The sequence below is a fragment of the Cuculus canorus genome, chromosome 6, assembly GCF_017976375.1.
Source record: "Cuculus canorus isolate bCucCan1 chromosome 6, bCucCan1.pri, whole genome shotgun sequence".
NCBI classification, from domain to species: Eukaryota; Metazoa; Chordata; class Aves; order Cuculiformes; family Cuculidae; genus Cuculus; species Cuculus canorus.
The window spans coordinates 31,521,405-31,537,105 of NC_071406.1; the positions used below are offsets into that span (position 1 = coordinate 31,521,405).

Here is a 15,701-nt window from a genome sequence, read left to right on the forward strand (position 1 = left end):
CCTGCTTCTTTCCCACTACTTCCATTTGTGTGGTAAAGCTTAACTAATTGTTCAGCCCACATATTGATAATCTTCTAAGTCCCTCTTATGGGCACACTTGTGGAAATGTAATGAAATCTTTTCTGCCAGATTAAGAAGTTTTGAACACATGGTTTTGCTCATAGTTAGACCATTTCTTGTTCAGATATAAAATTAGTGCCTCGTGAAAGACAATGAATGATAACCAATGCAGATTATTCCCTTGACCAGTACTTATTAATGCAAATAATCTAAAACATTACGTCTTCCTTTTTTACAGGAAACTTATTTCTAAATTTGTGTAGGAATATTTTAAGCTGACATTGTCGGCCTTCTAGAGTAATTGCTCTTCCTTACGCCTCAGTTGTTATTGCTCATTATGCCTATTTGTTCTTTTTTAAAAATTAACAAATCCTTTCAATCTATAAATTAGTTTTCAAAAGAAAGTGACATGCTATTTGCTTGCCTTCTGCATGTATGGCTACAAAAATGGGAATTTTTTTCTTTGTTTTCTTACAGTAAACTGGTGAAGATTGTAGCCAAAGTTCCACTCCCTTTGTCTGTTGCAATGTTGGCCTTTGGACGAATGCATTTATACAAAGTACCACATTTTGTAACCTTTTCTCTTCTCCTACACCTGCTGTGTTGTATCATGTAAGGTTCGTTATTCATGGGGAGAACAGCGCAGCCAGGAAACTTAATGCTGGAGCTGGGGCAAATTTCGATGAAGAAATGCCTAGATGAATATCATCAGTAGTTTACATTACGTAGGGAAGAGGACAGACCTATGAATACTTTATGAAAAGTTTGTGATTCTGTTCATGTTAGAAAACTTTTTGTGGTGTTTATTTCCTGACTGTGAAAATTAAGTTAATTGACTATGTGTGTAAGCACATAAATCACGTTAGTGTAACATCTCAATACGCTGTTTGCCTTGTACACACTTTGATACTTCACTATAGTTCTTTGTTGAAACAGACTCTTTGTACTCACTATGCCATACGATATGTGTGTTCTGAACATGCATCTCTTGCAGGTGTTGCATATGCTGGTTAAAACTCAATGCATTTCAAGCACACTGTGACTAGCACAAACGCTCCACAGCCAAGTATACTTTTAATCATTTTATGCTACGTCTAAAAGCTGCCACAGTTGTGTCTAGACAAACTAGAATGTACTGCTTCTATAGAACTGTTATTTCTATCAAATCACTTGTTCAATCAGTGAGAGTTGAACATTTGTGAGATTATTGAAAGTCTTCTACGTTTTACTTTTTGTGAGAGTGAGAAAACAACAATGTTCTGTGTAGCTTTCTATTCAGGAAGGGTACCAGCAGATTCATAAACAATTTGCTGTAATGTTGTTTTAAAACATTGCCAGTTTTCTCTGGAATCTTGTCAGTTCTGAAATGATCCCTTAGACCTTGCCCATGTGTAGAAGCTTACAAACACTGAGGTGTGGTGTGAGTTTACAGTGCAGTTGCTGTACCCTACACTTGTTTCCAAGTAGACATGGCAAGTTCTTTCCCTGTTAGAAATGAAGACTCGACCATCTCATCATAAATGTCCGTACATGAAATTAATATGGAATAGTTAGAGCACTGTAAATTCATGCCCTGCCATATAGTGCTAACTTCCTCACGTGGACAATCTCTTGGTAATAGTGGGAAATACTGACCGTAATTATTAGCTCTGTATAAAGTATTATCTTAGTGCCTAGATGCTACAGTGACTGCCATTTATAACAAAGCCTAAAATAGCTCTGTGTAAGGAATTCTGTCCTGTGGGTATATGTTTTGCCAACAGAAGAAATCTTGGTATTTGTTAGGTTAAAAATGATGTATTGATTCTGTATAGAGATGAACCTACTCCTTGCTTCTGTGTGAGATGTCTCTGCTCTGTCTGAGATAACTGTTATCTTTACATGGAAATACTAGACTGGCTCAATCAGCTTAGACAAGTAAGAGGAGATCTCCTACCCACAGTCAGTTGAGCATATTCCTGATATAATAATACAGCCAGCCTGACCCATTAATGTTATCCTATCTCATGAATCTTGCCTAAAGTGCCTCAGTTAATTCTAGCGCCTCGTTAGGGTCAATTCATTTGCGCTGGCAGGAAAGGTTTAATTCACACAGTGACTTCCCGAACTGAAGGACAAATGTGAAGTAAGCACCTGTTTTGTCCACTTCTGTACAAGTCAGCAGTTCAAGCTATCAGTAACTCATCAAAACTGCTTTAATTGAGTAAGATTATTGTAGTTAACCAAACCACTGTCACTGTTGTCAGAAATCTATGTGCTGGTATTCTAGTCTTAACCTTTTTTAGAACAGGTTAGGTTATATGTAGTGTTCATAAATCAGAAAAGTTATTTGGCTAGATTATGTCTTGATGCTCTCTTACCAATTGTATGCTATGGTGTATATATATATCTCTATGATAGTGTGTACTTACTTGTAGCTAAATCCACCAGTGGGTTTAACCTAAAAATTACTGTTGAGACATAGAAGAATAGAGTTGTTTTTCTACTTTCAAATGGCTGTGAATGAAAGATAGTGGCAGAACTGCACTGGGCTGGTAAAACCCTGCTTGTGAAACGTGCAGGACCTGATTTCTGTGGAAGATCACTTTCCTTGGCCTTCACGGTCCTTTTGGTTTACTAGTGTATTTTACTTCTGATTTTGTTTTGCCATTTTAATGGCCTCTATGCACAAATCCATTTGCTGGAGCTGTTTCGTGAAATAAAATATTCACAATAAGGAGAGCAAAAGGGTCTCTGCATGTAGTAGATTTGATAGCTTCAAAAATCTGCCACAGCATGAAATTTACTGAATTACAGCAGCATAGAATAATACCATTCTTTTCATTGAATAATATTTTAAAAGCTGGAAATTGTGTTGATATTTATGAGTCTTTGTGAAATGTGTTACGGAATCTGTAGGTTCCTACCTGATTTCCAAGTTGCAGGTAGGAATAGATACAATTCTGAGTCTGAGATCCCAGATGACAAAATTTATCACATATCCCTCAATGCTCCCATTTTTTCAGCAATGCTTTAACTTCACTGGGGGAAAGAGGGGAAGTCTTACTGCTGCTTTGGATATATATGCATTCTGTGTCATTTGCTAGATGAAAACTGTTCTCAAGACGTGTCTGGATTTTCAGTGATCGTGGACTGTGTAACTTCAGCTGTTTGAGAGATTAGGTGTCTAATCCCAACTGCATTTTCTGTATAATCAGTGGAGGGGAATAGGTTTTGAACAAGTCCAGGGAACAATTAGTCCCATTCTAAAAGAGGATGAATGACCCTACTTGCCATTCTGAAAAGGACAAGATTTTATATTGGTCTAAAATTGTTTCTCAGGTAAAATACAATGATTGTTGTGACATGTGGAGAAGAGGCTTCCATTATGTGAATTTCTAGTTCTACCACTGTTCACAATTGTAGTCTCATCAGAAATGTAGGCTAACCCACTATAGGTAATTTTGATTGAAGATACAGAGAAGTGTAAATATTACTGAAATATCCTTTATTAGTAGTAGACTGCCTTTATAAAATAGCTTTTGGCAAATATATTGTAATGTCTCTTAGCACTTGTAACTAAATTGAAATTCCGGTGTATTCTTGATGCTTTAGATGATCTAGAGTTTATGGGAGAAGGAAAAAGACACAAATTAACTTGTATTGGATTAGACCTCTGCTCTCTAAGGAGGATGTCTATTAACATGCAGACCCAAATTCTGTTGTTCTCTCACTTTTCAGAAGCTGAGGTATTAATTTTGTAAAAACACTGCTTTTCATCCACATTGATGTTCGTCACATTTAGGTGGTGATTATACCACATAATCAAAGGTTTAGGTTGAGATTAGGCCTCCATATTTTGGTTTGCACTTCAGGATGCATTCAAAATAAGAACTACTTGTGTGGCTCTTTTCTAATGTCTTTTTTTATAAGCTATCGGAAATGGCATAAAAAACAGGGTAAGAACCTAGAGTACCAAATGTCAGTGATTTTTAGGTATAGCATCTATGTACAGCAGAATCTTTCTTAGGCAGGGGAGATTTAATGAGAAGCTTTTAGTGACATCTCCGGGCCCTGAATTGCTCTTCAAGTCTATAATCTTTTCTAGATTATGTGATCAGACTTTAATTCCTCAGAGTCTTATCATGCTGCAATCATGGTAGCTATACCTGTAGCAAACAGTTCATAAAAGGTCTGTATTTGCCTGGAAAAGAAAAACTGTTACCTCTTAACTGGAATTACCAAATGTACCTTGGCACTGAATGAATGAATGATGTCCAAAGAGGGTATTTTCAGTTTTATTTTAACAGTTGGTTAAAATTTGTCATGTTTCAGCATCCTCTTACAAAGGAGATTGATTTTGGGGATTTTGATTGGGTTGTTTTTTTTTTGTCTGTTTAGTTTCAAAAAATATTATTTCTAATATTTAGAGTTCTGCTCAGATTTTGAGCTGATACATGTAGCAATTCATTCCAAAACACTTACTTATTACATTTTAGAACAATCCTAAACAGTATAGAAGTTCATTGCCAAAGACAGAGATTGCTTATATGTCTAAGTGAACTATTCAACTATGGCCTAATTGGGCTACCTTTGAAGTCAGTGGTTTGAAAAAATAAATTATTTGATACTTTAAAAAAAAAATAAGAAACCTTTTTGCATATGTTGGTGTTTGTTAGCACATCTAGTTTTCCGTGTGTTTGCGGGTAGCAAGATTACAAACTTGATTTTTTCTCTGAAATCTGATACACTCACTTCTAAACTTTGATGGGACAGAATACTTGATAATGTGCCTATTAAAAAAAGTAAACATTTGAGAAGCTTTCATTTGATCAATTTTTTTCCAGTACAGTGATGAGTGTGTCTAGACTTCTATTTATACCAAGAAAAAGCCAGACATTTATAGTCCTTCAATACCCTGAGTTACTGAGAATGTTTTTGGAAGTGGTTATAGTGTTGGTACAATAATTGTGCTGTTATTTTAAGTCGCTAAGCTACTAGAACATTGTTTAGCTGTAAAATGGACTAAATTCTTAATTCTTATTTTCCATTTCACGGTGAATATTAGTCACTTAATTTACAGCTTTGACTTTTTACATGTCTTTTTTTTCTTGGAGGTAATCAAGTTAGCTTTTATAAGCACTTAGTGCTTTACAGTAAATGATTTTAAAACTTTCATCACTGTTCCTTTAGGGGAGATGTACTTCTGTCACTGAAGCTCCATGCTGCTCCTGTATACCTCTGGAAGTGTGTGCCCATAAATGACAGTTGAAAAAAGTTTTGGTTTTATGTTAAAATAAAATAGGTTTTCTACCCCCTTTTTTTAGAGCCAGAACTTTAATCTAGTATTCATAGTACAATCCTTAAAATCTCTAGAAGTTTATCGGAAAACCTTTTACAAATGTATTTTTTGATGTATATTCTAATTTATGGAAGAATGTATTTGATGCCTTTAATCAGGTCATTTATCTTAAAGCATAAATAAAATCTATACATTTAATGTTGTTAACAAACATTACTGCTTTTAATAATAAAGTTTAAGCATTTAAGGAGGAATTTCCATAGCTCTTACTTAAGCAAATATGCCCAGCACCTCTGATTTTCAGGTATCTAAGCTTGTAACTGCCACAAAAATGTGCTTATTGCCTTGTGGCATGGAAACCTGAGTCAAAGCTGTGATGTTTTGGCTTTAATTTTGCTTAAGATTTAGGGTCTCATTCTGCATTCTTAAATGCAGACAGATTTTGCTACTCATGCTGTCATAAATGCATCTCGTAAGCGTGGCCTCTCTGCAGTTACTGGCAAGATGCGGTCTAGATCCTGTAGGAAGCGCATGGTACCAGAGCTAGTATTGTGTCTCTTAAAGTCAGGAATGGCACACACGAACTTGTTATTTTTTGGCACATCAGCCCGGTTCCTCCTTCCGTATGCAGTTACCCTTGGTTTGCAGTATCCTTCCACTGCAGTACAGGCAAAATGTTCACAGTAATAGTAGGCACCGTGACTGCCATAGTGCAGGTGCACAGCAGCTATCCTGGAGACTGTTGTTCTATTTATGTTTTGCATGTTTGTTGAAATACCAGCAAAGACTTTTTATTTCCCCATCCACGTTAAATGATTTCAGGGCATATGTGTTTAATATTGAATGTGTAGTGGAAGGTGTCCCTGCCCATGGCACGGGGGTTGGCACTGGAAGATCATGATTCTATGTGCAAGTGTGGTCATGTTTAGTTTCATGAAATGCTAAGTGCACTATTTTGGGATCAGTTCAGGCTTCAGTATTTTCCACTTTCATCACTTTGAGTGCAAAAAATAGTATTTGAGACTGCAGCACCTGACTACTGAAATATTTTATAGAGGTCTACAAGAAGTAGATGTAACACACATAGTTAGAGTGCCAGACCAAAACTGCAATGTGGGATTCCTCACTGTGACTTTAAACTTGTAGCTTTCTAGAGCAAAAAAAAAAATTATAAAATACTGTGCCTTAAACCACTAAAGGAATACACTCTAACTGTAGCCTGTGGACTTCTGTAGCCTTATATTTGATTTTTGAAGTTTACCAAAACCATGTGTGGGTCATACTGAAACTTGATTTGGGGAAAATACTTTAAAAAGTTTATTTTTACTCCCTTTTACTACACTTACAGAAATGATTCCTGGCAGTTACAGTATATTTGTTGTTTGGAATCACACCAGCCAAAGCTGGCCTTAATTTCTCAAGTCTATCCATTGTGACAAAAACAAAAATAAGGAAGGAAAACTAGTCTCAGATATCTGTCTCAACTTTGAAGTCTGTGTGTCAAATTAACTTTAAAAGTTTTGTTCTTTAGTTTCTTCAAAATAAAAAGATCTTCTAATTGTAGTTTAAGCACAATATTGTATTTAAGCCATTGAGTATCAATATTGACACCAGTGTGAGGAGAAAACTAGAAGGTAGTGAGGTGAGGTTGGTTGTTTAAAGCTCCAGAATTTTTGAATAACAAATTTCACTTTTTAGGAAAAATGTTCCTCTATAAAACTCTGAAAGGTTTTTTGGAGGGGAAGGGGGCATGGAATTTTATACATTCTGTTCTTCTCGGTTCATTAAAGAATACCGGAAAGACTATAAGTTTTCAAATCTTGTTTCGGTATAGTAGAAGAATTTCTTATGTATGTTTTTTAATATGAAGAGCTCTGGAAAAGCCACCACTTGCTTTCCTTAAGTATCTCTAAAGAGTTCTTTATATGTTTTGATCAAAACCCCCACCTTTCCTCAGTATTAGTACTATGTAGTACTGAATCTTGAATAAAGATTCCATCTCAAAGCTTATCGTTGGACTGTGGATATTTAGAGAGGCACATGAAAGTACTGCATGTCAGCTATCATAGTAATTGTTGGAAGCAATACGAATCATACTTATTAACCTTCTGTTGAGAACTAACTTGTACCTGGCTGCCATAGTGCACAACAAATAATATGCATTTTTTTAATCTTCCCTGCTACTTCCTTTCATATATTAGTTTAGGACTTTTAAAATTCTAATTCTGGTCACCTAAATTTCTCTTCTTTCTTTTTGTTTCAGTAATCCTAATCGTTGGCGATTTCCTAGTTACTGGAATATTGTAGTATGAAAATCATTGAGAGGGCCAGGCTACATTTAAATCCTTTTGATATATAATGATTAGTCTAGAAAAGATGTGTAACCTAGGCCTAGTAACTTGATTCCCTACTTAACTTTTAATTGTTTTTCCAAGCACAAAACCGAATAATGTTGGCCAAAATACCGTTTTTGAGTATTTGGGGGAATGAGGGGTGGAGAGTGGGGAGAGGGCTGTTATTTGGTTTTAAGGGGACTTAAGGCTTTGAAGAACACATGTAATTTTTGGAAAAATCAAGCAACCCATCTTACATGTTTTTAACTCTTCCTCTATTTTCAGTTCTTATACTCCTGGAGTAAATCTGGTGTTGTAGGAGGAGCTAACTCTTAATAGTTACAGGTTTCTAGAGATGCTAACAGGGTCTTGTCTATAAATGTTTGATTAGTGCTATAGTAAATCATTGTGCTTACTAAAATGTTTATAACTGAATTTTCAGATACAGAACATGCAATGTGTGATAAGCTTTGGCAAAGTCCTTGTGAAATGCTAAGAAAACCTTGGAGAATAAGTATCTTCAGCTAATATTGAAACTACTGAAAACTGAATTCTTAATCTTTAAAACCTGTAGATACTGGTACTTCTTTTGTTGAAGTTGAGTGGGACCTACTCTGGGATTTTCATATTTTGTTTGCTTGTTTCCCTGTCTGCGGTGTATACTTCATATTTTTTATTTATCTTTTTTTTTTGTGTGCATGACTTAGAGTACACTGTACAGCACATGCTCTGCTGAATAAACACTTCTGAATATTTTTGTGTGGTGTTCTAACACAGTTGCGTTAGTACAAATTGTTGTAATTCACAAAAAGTGCCACTTATCAGTCATACTCTGTAGAGTGTTGTGAATGTTACCTGTACTTCTGTTATACAAATATGCTAATGAGTGTCGTGATGAATGTTTGCCTTTAGTCTTTGCTCAGGTACTTGTGGAGCAGTTTGGTGCTTTTCCTTCTGACTTGTAATACTTTCTAAAGTATTCTAAAATACAGAAAATAAAAACTGTGAACAAAAGCATTGTGGCTAGAGCAGTACTTTAAGTAACAGAAACTTTTTTTCACATCTCAGGTAGAATGCAATAAAGATTGTATCTGATGAAGCTTGTCTCAATATCTCAACTTGTAGACCTTAGGCTGTTATACCTGCCATGCTATCATGAATGGGAAATGCAATAATATGGAAAGCATCTGATGAACAATAGAGTTTATGGAGAGCATTGTATGTATAAAACTTGATCTCACCTTAACTAAGTAGTTTTCAAATTGCCTTTTGTTTTAGAACAAGATTTTTACCTTTTTAAAGTAGCTTGCATGAAACAACAAGCAACACTACGAGCATTTTCAGCTTCATTGCATTTTAATTCAAACATACATCATATTACTTACTGCGCCATAAGGGCTATAGAAGTATTATAGCCACCTTCAAAAGATTTTATCTACTGCAGATGTGTGTCTGTATACATAGTTTGCCAAGAAAACCTAGGGCTTAAATTTGGCTTCATTAAAAGGCATCTGGCTTGGAAAGGACTTGTTAAACCGGCTGCTCATCTCAAAGGAGGATGCGGTTTTGTCCAGTCACTGTAACTATGCTAGTAGTATTTTGATATGAGTGTCTTCTGCTTATATTTAACTTTCACTGAAGGAAAGAGCTGTGATGAAATTATCTTCCAAGTAAAAAAAAAACACCAAAAAAACGCACATTAAAATGAGGACCATGTCTAAACAGACTTTTAGCTCAAACAGTTTTTCAGACACTTAGCTAAGGAAGCAACAATACAAATTTGTAGGGCGTCAAACAAACTGCCTGAATTCCTACTGTAATAAAACTAGTTTCAAATTTACAGAAGGCTTTAGTATGTTTTACTAGCTGAATATACTGTGCATTCCCTGAGTTTTTTCTTTCTAAGTAAATCAAACTAATAATAATTAATAATTGGGCGGTGAGAAAGATGGAAGAAAACTGCCTGCTGTTCTGGCTTTTTTTTTTTTTTAAGCTAAATAAGGAAATAAAATCTAATCCCAAACTGTAAATCAAGCTTTTTCCAGTAATTTCCTCTAGAGGAATAAAGTCATAAAGAAAGTTCCTTTACATTAGGTACTGCTATTTTACAAGTTCTTCTGTTGTTACTGCTGTCCTGGTTCTTGATGAGTCTCTTACCTGGAAGTTGTCTATTATGAAAAAAATAATTGATGGATGTTGACAGATTTTTTGTGTGTATGTGAAACTTTTCTTTTTATTCCAACTCTGTAGAATTAATATGCAAGCTGGATAAGTTGTATTTCTATGTGTTACTGCAATAATGAAAATAGCACTGCTAGGATTTTACTTGTTTGGTTATGAATGCTGGATCTCCACAACTTTGCCTACCTGGAAGGGTGGCTTTAGGTGGCTTTTGCTTTCAAAATTTAAAACAAAGATAGATGTAATGCTAGACAGAAGTAACCCTTTATAATCTGGAGTCAGATAATGGCCAGTAATCTTCAGTTTGAATGTGTCTGTTTAGAAATATATTTCGTGTTATACTGACTAAAGTATCATCTAAATACTGGAGAGAAATTAGAAGCAAAAAGATTGAGCCGTTTTGAGGTGAAGAATGCTACAAAATAAGATAAATTAGCATAGTCTTCCTTGCAGTCATTGTCTTAGTTTGTGGTCTGGCAGGAGGATATTGACTGCTGATAGTATCAGGGGTAGGAGAGCAATGCTTTCATTAAAATACTTCATTAAAATATTACAATTTTGGGTCTCAAGACAGACCTTACTTTTCTCTCTCTCCAGCATCAAGAAAGTGATCCATATCTCATCTTGCTTGAAAACCATTCAACCAGCTGTAATTATCTCTTATTCACCATTCTAGAGATAGGGTTGCTTACTTTTAATTAAAACTAATATTTTGATACAGCTCTGCTATCTCTGCTGAGAATTGTTTAAAACTTATTATATGCTTACCACAAATTTTCTGCAATACACCTTAGAGAGGAGGAATTTGCACTGCACTGTTCGATAGCAACAGGTCTTAAGAGTACGAAGGATGAAATTCTCAAGAGTCTTTATGTCATGGATGGAAATGGAATCATTACTGTATTTTTGAGCTCTTGCTAACGTCATTGACACCCACCTACAGTCCACTAGAAATATAAGGGCAGAGATAGTTTGTTCACAGATTGCAAGGAGACTGACCAAGAAGAGGCAAGCCAGAGCCAAATTCACGGGTAAGCTTTATTTTAAAGAATGTGAAAGGGAGAATTATATCTCTTTTTTCTGTTCTTTTTTTTTTTTTTTTTCTTGAATCAAGTTGTGAAATGGGTCTCATGTATCACACCAGGTTGTATTATTGTTGCATTTGGTATATGTGGTACACTTACATTTATACAATTTTAAAAACTGGCTATCTGGATCTCAAGCTAATTTTTGCATTGTCCTTGGAGCACACAAAGATCTGGTGCTGTAACTAACCTGCTGATGAAAGTGTCTGTATGTAATAACAAATGTAAGTTTACAAATGTAAATATTTATTACAAATGTGTTAGATGTCATACTAGCCTCTTTCAAAAAGAGAATGCAGTGTCCAGAAATAGTTCTGCTATGGGAAACACTTCTTTAGAGTAATTTGTTCTTCCTAGTACAGTAGTACTAGGAAACCAGAAAAAGTAGTTGAAACACATGGCTGTAACCTGCACTAGGCAGATGTTCCTTGCCATGGATAATATATTTTCAGCACTCCATTAGTTTGTTGTGCTTGCTCTTGTTTTTATAAGTGGCAGTACGATAGGACTTAAGGAGTGTGGTTTGTTGTCCTTCTTACAGATAGCCTGTTCATCTCTTCAACATGTGGAAAGTGGTGCTCCTGGGTCTTTATACAGTATTGGCTGTGGGAGGACTGGCAAAGGGTGCTGCTCTCCAGCCAGAAGAAAAATGGAAACCGCTAGATAACCCCAGAAACAGAGACCTGGTAAGGAACTGCTGTGAGAGCGAGAGCCGAAGTTTTGTGTGGGTTTTCTGTTTTCCATCATGAGAATTCTCATCTTCTAAATTTAAGGGTAAGAGGAGCCCATTGAATGTAGTGTCCGTAACTGCACTTTGTATAGTCAATATAGCCACAACTAGATGAGCATTCTTCAGTCAAGATGTACTCCTCAACTGAAGAGGCACTCTCGGTGTGCAGCAGTGCACAGAACTTCCTTATATCCATCCAGCAGCTCTAGTTTTTAAAAATGTTTCTGGATTATGTAACCACACATTTTATGGAATGGAAGAGGAATGGTTATTTTCTTTCAAATGTGTGCTCTGGTGATTGCAGGTTGTTTCTTCTTTTGAAGTAAAAACAAGTTTGCATCTGACACATTGTATTAAATAGTGGCTAGAGATCTGAAGTTAATTACTGCTAAGAAATTACCATTAAGAGAATATTTGCCAGATACTGTTAAGGAATGTGTGAAGGGGAAAAAAATCACTTTCCCACAATTTTTCCTCACCGTTTTAAGAAGTGTTAATTTCTACTTTTAAATGATGTAAAGGGCCAGTTCAAATCAATTGCTTGCTGTTGCTAACTCACGGAGAACATTTCTCTTGGAGAGATGTGTAACAGAACTGTGCTGTTTGCTCTCAGCTGGGGTTTTGCTGTGCCTATTTTGTAAGCAACACAGCTTGAATTCCCAGTGGTTCAGTGGGGAGCAGAAATGATCAGTAAGGAGTTGGTGGTCTTTGAACACTATGTCAGGTGTACAAGCCATGGATGGAGTGGGCATGTCTGAATTATATTGCCTGTGTTGTACCAGTTTGTGATCAAAATAGAGGTTTTCGTCCCAAATAGGAACAAATATTACATCTGCTTTGTCTCATTAGGAATAATTAGTCTCTGTTTCGTATGATCTGCTTTCACATATGCGATATGTTCAGTTTTTCAGAACGCTCCAGGCTTATTTCTTGGGAAGGGGTCTTGATCTCAGAAAGTTCCCAGCTACTTTCACTATGAACAATGAAGGACCGAGGCCTGTCATGTTCTACTCGGATCCTATTGCTTCTGCATTTGCAGATTATGAAGAAAGAAAAAACTCTTTTCCAAATTATTTCAAAGGCTGAAAGATGCTGCTGACCAAGGTAAAAGAGGGCGCCTTTTCCTCTAATTTTGTTAGAAGTAACCAAGGGAAAGATTTGGATTCAAGTGACTCTGGCTTTTGTCTGATGTGTAAAAACTTCTTTTTCAGAAGAAATTAAAAATGTGCCTTAGCTCTTGCCTGAAATTGGTTTAAAATTGTTGAGGTAGAGATTCATGAGGTATTCACTACTTTGGTAAAATAACATGTGGTGATTCTGCAGACAGGTTTTTTTTCCCTCTTTTTTTTTTTCCTTCTTTTTCTCCCCTTGTAATGTGGAGAATAATTGTGGAAATGTACAAATAATAGAGAACGCAGGCTTTATTTAGGTAATTGATATCAGGAAAATTATAATTTGACACTAATGGTTTCCTGTGATATATGTCTATTAAGGGGATTAACTTAGACATAAAGTATCGCACTAACAAAGCATATGTTATTTTTTACATCTTTGCCCATTCATGCTGGTTTCCTTATTTCTACCACTAAAACTGAAGGGTGGTAAAAGGATTGCAGAGTTATTCAGAACTCTTCATTGTATAAACTAAAATTAAAGTAGGTCAAGCTTACATTATTAATAAATTTAGCCTGAATTTATAGCAGGTACTTCTCAGCTATTCTATCTATGTGTAACCATACTCTATAACAAATCCTTTTCTGCCTCATTTTGAGAGTCAGTGAATACTGACAGTTCTGAGGAAAGGCAAATAATTTTCTCCATTTTTACTAATAGTTGAAGATTTCAGTAAGATTTGAATTACGCATTTTGGTGATTTACTCCATGTCTTAGAGGTGAATTTGTAATCAATATATAGCTTCGGATTTCTAGTTCTGTCTTGCTTTCTGCCTGCTTAACAACGTCTCTTTTGTAATCAAAAGCACAGCTCTGCTATTCCTATTATCGTGAACCATAATGAATGCTGCACTTGGATTTTGATGCAAAGTTCACTTTTGCCAAGTTTTTGTGTCAGGAAGAAAAAATTGTGCCACACAATGAATATTGTGCATGACAAATAAATTGAAAGGGTGCTGTAGGTCTGCTACAAGTTACAGAGCAGTGAGAAAATGACTGGTGGAAGTAATTGGTCCTGCATAATTCCAGACGACCACAGTGGTTCCTTTCAGTGTGCAGACCTGTGTTCTAGCAGTAAAGGTCTGCTGCACTCACCTGGGGTATTTCTCACATCTTTTTTCTCTTTTTCAGGCAATAACTTTTGGACTTCATGTGAACTGGTAACCTCTACAGCAAAATATTCCTGCTTTGACTTTTTAACTGTTACCTGACAATTTAAAATTTTCCTCACTATCAGAGTTTATACCCCTGGAATCTGATGTTGTGCTGTAATCAGCACATTTGCTGTCTCTTGACAAACCTGTGATGTTTGCCTGTAAGTGTGCCTCGCAGAACTGCGTGTCTTTAAATGTGAATAAAGAAGGAGCACAAGGGCGTGCTTTTAACTACCGCTCTGTGTCTTTGTTCAAAATTCCTAAATAAATGTGCCCTTTCCATTTATTAGAATGAGTTGTCATTGCAGCACAGAAGAAGGAGCACCTGGAAGTTTTCTGGTTTCTTGGGAATTCCAGGGTATGCTAGCCCTGGCCGAGACCACAGTCTGCTTGTGCCTTGCCCCAGCACATCATCCCTGTTTCTGTCTGTGCCCCAGTCACCAAGTGACCTGCCCGGTAACTGTGCAGGTTTATGGAATTATGAAACTTGTGTGAGAGTAACCCAGGTTGGATGAGGTCTTTGAGCAGCATGGTCTAGTGGGGGGTGTCCCTGCCCAAGTTAGGGCTATTGGAACTGGATGATCTTTAAGGTCCGCTCCAACCCAAACCATTCTGATTCTGTAAGTTCAAAAGAAAAAGAGATTACTTTAAAGTCAAAATAGACACAACAAGTAAATCTACAAATAAAATTAAACGTTCTTAACCAAAAGACACTAAAGCCATCTATAGTATTAATACTAAAAAAGCTTAAAGATGTCACGTATTCAAAGGGAAAAGTCAACAGAAATTCCCATCAATGCTGCATCTCATAGCTAAAATTTTACTCCTACTGTAATCAGCGGCAAAATGGCTTGCAAATTCAATAAGTCTAAAGTTTAGCGTACAGATGAAAACAAAGCAGTCTTTAATGGTGTTTCAACAGAAAATGCAGTTTGGGTCATTGTAGCCTTGCTAATACTGCAGCCAGCTTGTCTGATTCACTGCTATTCCTCTCCAGTTTTGAGGACTACTAAAGAGGAGAGGAGCAGTGAAGCTGATGAAGGGGCTGGAGAACAAGTGTTGTGATAGGCTGCTGGGGGAGCTGGGGTTGTTTAGCCTGGAGAAGTGGAGGCTGAGGGAAGACCTTGTCACTGTCTACAGCTCCCTCACAGGAGGTTGTAGAGAGGTTGGTGCTGGTCTCTTCTCTCAAGTGACAGTGATAGGACGAGAGGGAATGGCCTCAAGTTGTGCCAGGGAAGGTTCAGATTTGATGGCTGGAAAAATTTCTTCACCATAAGGGTTATTGGGCACTGGAACGGCTGCCCAGGTGGAGTGCCCATCCCTGGGGGAGTTTAAAAGATTGGGAGATGAGGTGCTGAGGGATATTGGTTTAGTAGCAGACAGGTGTGGTTGGACTCAAAGATCTCTTCCAACCAAGTGATTCTGTGATTTATAACATTTCTTCTGTTCATCAGTACAGTCCATAATGGCTGGAGCCACAAGCAGCGTGGTCTGGGGGAAGACGTTCCTGCCCATGGCATTGGAACTGGATGATGTGATTGAGAGCAGCCCTGCAGAGAAGGACTTGGGGGTGCTGGTTCATGAGAAGCTCGACATGAGCCAGCAACGTGTGCTCGCAGCCAAGAAGGCCAACCGTGTTCTGGGCTGCACCAGAAGAAGCATGGCCAGCAGGGTGAGGGAGGGGATTCTGCCCCTCTATTCCTC

At 36.9% G+C, this 15,701-nt stretch overlaps 2 protein-coding genes across 3 annotated transcripts in view; both read left to right on the top strand.

The window, feature by feature from the left end:
• PGAP1 (post-GPI attachment to proteins inositol deacylase 1) overlaps nt 1–8,688 on the top strand; it is a 39,529-nt gene extending 30,841 nt beyond the window's left edge. The window contains exon 27 of the mRNA XM_054070459.1: nt 538–8,688. Within this exon, the coding sequence (XP_053926434.1) occupies nt 538–676 (139 nt within the window). The 3' untranslated portion in view covers nt 677–8,688. The remainder of the gene's footprint in view (nt 1–537) is intronic.
• Nucleotides 8,689–8,822: 134 nt separating this feature from the next.
• On the top strand, nt 8,823–14,262 carry C6H2orf66 (chromosome 6 C2orf66 homolog). Of its 2 annotated transcripts, XM_054070461.1 has the most exons (4): nt 8,823–10,886; nt 11,482–11,626; nt 12,574–12,774; nt 13,975–14,260. In XM_054070461.1, exons 2-3 carry the CDS (start codon nt 11,504–11,506, stop codon nt 12,754–12,756), a joined length of 306 nt encoding a protein of 101 aa, XP_053926436.1. In that variant the 5' UTR covers nt 8,823–10,886; nt 11,482–11,503; the 3' UTR covers nt 12,757–12,774; nt 13,975–14,260. The 2 variants fall into 2 exon arrangements, with proteins under 2 accessions (XP_053926436.1, XP_009567211.1); XM_009568916.2 differs by lacking the exon at nt 8,823–10,886 and having other exon boundaries at nt 11,489–11,626; nt 13,975–14,262.
• Nucleotides 14,263–15,701: the final 1,439 nt, after the last annotated feature.